Source organism: Olea europaea, unplaced genomic scaffold (genome assembly GCF_002742605.1).
Source record: "Olea europaea var. sylvestris unplaced genomic scaffold, O_europaea_v1 scaffold895, whole genome shotgun sequence".
In the NCBI taxonomy this organism is placed as follows: domain Eukaryota; kingdom Viridiplantae; phylum Streptophyta; class Magnoliopsida; order Lamiales; family Oleaceae; genus Olea; species Olea europaea.
In genome coordinates this window covers 192,510-197,272 of record NW_019267421.1, presented here as the reverse complement: position 1 = coordinate 197,272, position 4,763 = coordinate 192,510, and the positions used below count along the sequence as shown (strand labels likewise).

At 37.8% G+C, this 4,763-nt stretch overlaps 1 protein-coding gene across 1 annotated transcript; it reads right to left on the bottom strand.

Moving 5' to 3' along the window:
• Positions 1-556: 556 nt before the first annotated feature.
• LOC111392180 lies at positions 557-3,236 on the bottom strand. Its single transcript, XM_023017448.1, has 7 exons — positions 2,964-3,236; positions 2,429-2,669; positions 2,138-2,341; positions 1,874-1,999; positions 1,287-1,652; positions 1,151-1,232; positions 557-1,064 (listed from the first exon to the last, which is right to left on the bottom strand). The coding sequence occupies exons 1-7, from the start codon at positions 3,234-3,236 to the stop codon at positions 557-559; spliced, it is 1,800 nt and encodes a 599-aa protein (XP_022873216.1).
• Between the last annotated feature and the right edge of the window lie 1,527 nt (positions 3,237-4,763).

The window sequence follows — 4,763 nt, the reverse complement described above, 5'->3', positions numbered from 1 at the left end:
ACTTGACCTTAGTCGATGGTTCCTTAGGATTTTTATCTCCATCTTGTGGATGTGTTTCCTTTTCAGGTGTTTCAGGTTTCCTAAGAGATGACTCAGACACAGGTGGCTCAGTAGGATCACTAGACCTTCTATCGTCCATCCCATCACAATTTTCAACATTCTCCCCCTCACTCATAGCATCATCTATCACAACATTGACTGACTCCATCACCACACGAGTACGTGAGTTATACACTCAAAATGCTCGGCTATTTCTAGAGTACCCTAAGAAGATTCCTTAATCACTCTTCGATTCAAACTTACTCAAGTTCTCTCTATCACGCAAAATGTAGCACTTACTCCCAAACACATGAAAGTACTTAACTGTAGGCTTTTTACCCTTAAGTATCTGATATGGAGTCTGATCGATCTTGGGCCTAACGTAAACTCTATTGATTATGTGGCATGCAGTGTTAATCGTTTCTTCCCAAAAATGTAGGGCTAGTCCCTTGCCATGAAGCAATGCTCTAGCCATGTCCTGAAGAACCCGATTCTTCCTTTCAACCACCCCATTTTGTTAAGGAGTGATAGGGGAAGAGAACTCATGCAGTATCCCTTCGTCCATGCAGAAACTCTCAAGATTGAAAATTTCAAACTCTTTTCCATGATCACTATGCATTCTAGACACTTTGAGATTGAGTTCATTACAAAGCCGTTTACACAATGATTTTATAATATCACAAGCATCAGATTTTTCCCTAAGCAATTCTATCCATGTGAACCTCGAGAAGTCATCTACCACAACAAGAATGTACCGCTTACCTCCTAAACTCTCAGTCCTAGATGGTCCCATTAAATTCATGTGTATCAATTCCAAGGGTCTTTTGGTCAGAATTCTAGAAGTCTTTTTATGGCTTTCTTTAAGTTGTTTACCTAGTTGACATGGTCCACACACAACATTTTCACTAGGACCTATCTTAGGAAAACCATCTACCAACTCCTTCTTAGCCAGCTGTACTAGACTCTTATAGTTCAAATGACCCAAACTTTTGTGCCAAAGTTCACTCACATCAATTTTTGCACTCCTACATAATTAGAATTAGGTAGAACTCCATAACAATTATCAGATGTTCTAACCCCTTCAAGAACCACCCCATCGGATGAATCATACACAGTACATCTCTTTTGCACAAAGCTAACCTCAAAATCAGCATCACAAATTTTACTAATACTTAACAAGTTAGACTTTAGACCTTCCACATAAAGCACATTAGAAATCACAAGTAATCCATGCATTTATATAGTACCTTTGCCAAGAATAGGTGCAGAACCCCCATCTTCAAAGGTAACCATACCCCCATTACATTCATCAAGAGTAGTGAATAAAGCCTTGTTACCACACATATGCCTAGAACGTGCACTATCTAGGTACCACATATTATAATTTTGGGCTTTTAATGCAACATGAGCAACATAACAATGTTCTTGACCTGAATGTCTAGCTAGATCACCCTTTTTGACCCAAACTTTCTTAGGCGACAAAGTACTCCTAGTTAGCTTAGTAAGCATCTCAGTCAAATGACTAACCTGATTAGACAGAAAGCTAACCTGACTAGGAATGTTCTGATTTCTATGCTCATTGCCTAACTTATAACATCTAGTTCTAGTGTGTCCTAGAGCTCCACAGTGATGACAAGTGGGAATGAACCTAGGCTCAAATGTACATGTCTATCGGTATCTGGGCATGATGTTCCTACGTGATTGATGACTCTGTTCTCTTGGAACATTCTTACCCTTATTTGAACTACTGACAGCATTAGACTTCTTAGAGGCGATACAAAAATAGTCTTAGATGGTCCAGCAACATGTGTATTACCCTCAACATATCATAGACCTCTCCTATCTCCCACTGGCTTATTCATTCCCAAAAGATTATCCAATTTCTTAGTCCCACTTATGAAAGTCTGAAGATGAGCATTAGATTTTTCCAATTCACTAGCCAATGTCTTAACCTTGTCCTCTAAGTTTTCGTTGACACATTTTAACTCACTACCACTCTTAAGTGAATCCCGAAGATTACTAGCAAGTCTCTCTTTTTCTCTTTCCAGTTCATCAACCTTTTTGAGTAGGGCTTTATTGACCTTTTTGATCTTAAGACTCTCCTTAAACAAAAGTTGATAGGCCTCTTGTATGTCTATGTCATCCTCATCCTCATTACTAGAATTATCATCGTGAAGTTCTTCTTCAACCTTGTCACTCTCCTTATCAGATTCACTCTTAACAGTCGATACAAATGCCATATAGTTCCCTTCATCTTCACTACTAGATGATTCCTGCCTATCATTGGTCTCAGATTCGTTATCTGTAAGTGAAACAACTAAGGCCTTACCTTTTCCTTTTCTTTGATTCTTCTTATAACTAGGACACTCATTCCTATAGTGACCTATACCTTGACACTCATGGCACCTAACCAAACATGGTTTATCACTCGACCCTTTATTGTTAAACCTTTCAGTTTTTTCTTTTGAGAATCTGCTAGGGACTCCACTTTTTCTATCCTGAGGTTTTCTCCTATTCTTGAGAACTTTTTGAAATTTCTTAACAAAGTATGCAATTTCATCATCCCTAAGAGACTCAGTATCAGACGATTCATCCTCTTTGATGGATTTTAAGGCTATGGACTTTCCTTTCTTAAGTTGTGTGACAGTGAGTTCATAAGTTTGCAAGGATCCTACCAGTTCTTCAATTTTAACTTCATCTAGGTCTTTACTTTCCTCAATGGCAGTAACTTTAGGCCTAAATCTCTTGGGCAGGGACCTAAGTACTTTTCTCACAATTTTAAACTCGGGAATTCTCTCACCTAGATTGAAACTAGAATTAATGATATCATTCAATTTTGCGTAAAACTCATCAAAAGTTTCATCATCCTTCATCCTCACTTCTTCAAACCTAGAGGCTAGCATTTGTAATTTCGAGTTCTTTACCGTTTTAGTTCCCTCATGTGTAGTTTCAAGAATGTCCCAAACTTCTTTAGCAGTTTCGCACATTGACACTCTCTTAAACTCTTCGGGAGACACAGTCATAAACAAGGCATGAAGCCCCTTGCTATTCCAATTACACTCAGCTATCTCATCCTTAGTCCATAGTGATTTGTCAGTAAGATTAACAGTTCCTGATACGGTAGTAGAGGGAGGTTTCCAACCATTTTGCACACTCACCCAAACATGCTCATCTAGAGACTTAAGAAATGCACGCATTCTAACCTTCTAGTAAGCATAATTACTTCCATCTAAATACGGAGGTACAGAAAGTGATTGACTCATCTAGACAACTATGGGTCAGGACTCGAGATTTGGCTCTGATACCACTGGAATAGTCTATAGTTAGACCCAAACAACACTTAGAGGGGGGTGAATAGGTGTTTATGCGGAATTTAACAATTTAATTAACTTATGCAACATGTCACATAAATTACGCTTTGTCCAGATTCATTCACATAATTTAGCTACCTAAGTTGAATTGCCGGTTGAAATCAAAACAACAGAAAGCAGTAAAAACGCAACAAAATGTTGACGGAGAAAACCCAACTAGGTAAAAACTCCGGGCACAAGCCAGTAGGTATCCACTATAGAAGATTTCGACTTACGGTACGCCAAACATTATTGACTCAAAAAATACTCTGACCTCCTTACTGTATCAACCAAAGCTCTCCTAGATTTTGTAGATCGGCGCCAAAATCCCTGCCTTGAATTTCTTCTATTTCCCATGAATCACCAAGCACTCCAGTTCTTCAAGCAGTTTCCTTCCCGGATCTTCAAACAGATGATCTTCTGGAAGTTGATATGCAGATTGGAATGGTGTTTTGGTTATGTGAAGGTTGATGTTTTTCTTCAATGAATCATAAGATGAAAAGAAAGAATTTTTGGCTCTAGATCCTTTGGTTGTAGAGAGAAATTGTTATTTGTGTGTTTGCCAAAGGTCTTCAATGAAAAACGAAATTTTTGTTTATGTAATAGGTCGTTTTCGGTAGTAGGGATTGTTTAAAATTCGCGAGGAAGGAAAATTACCAAAAGTCAGATAACACTGTCGCTCGAGCAAAGTGCTGGCGAAACTCGAGCGACGTACCTTCGCTCGAGCGACCCCTCAGCGAAATTCTAGCGACAACAGTTCTGTTATTTAGGCTCGAGCGATGTCAGGGTGAAACTCTAGGGAGATCAACGCGCCGTTTGCATCTTCAAAGCATCCAACTTTACCCTAGACCTATGCTATAAACTTTGCAAAATTGCAACACAAGTCCCTAAACTATTAGAACTTTACAATTTAGTCCTTGACTTTACAAACATGACAAATTGGTCCTTTGGTCACAGATTGCCAATTACAACATTTTCCTAACACTTTGACCTCTCGTTTTCATAATTTTTTTTTTCAAAATTTTAATTAATTAATTAATTAATTAATTTTTCAATGTACCAAGTTAATTGCAGAACCAGTGTTTCACTTATCATGTATCTAATTTTTGATTTCCTGGTAGACAGTCTGCAAACTGTTGTTAAGGTATCGATGTGTTAGGTTGTTTCCACAAAGTATAGATTTGAAGTAATACTTTTGACGTTTTAGCTGTTGATTTATAGAAATATTACATTGTTTATTAGTGAATTCCATTATATGTTTTACTTTATTATTTATTTGAGCAAGATTTCAACCATCTTGTAAGAATATGAATTGGGTGTTTGGTTGGTGGAGCGCAGTGCAAATACAACTTATATTTTGATTGAAAAAGAGTT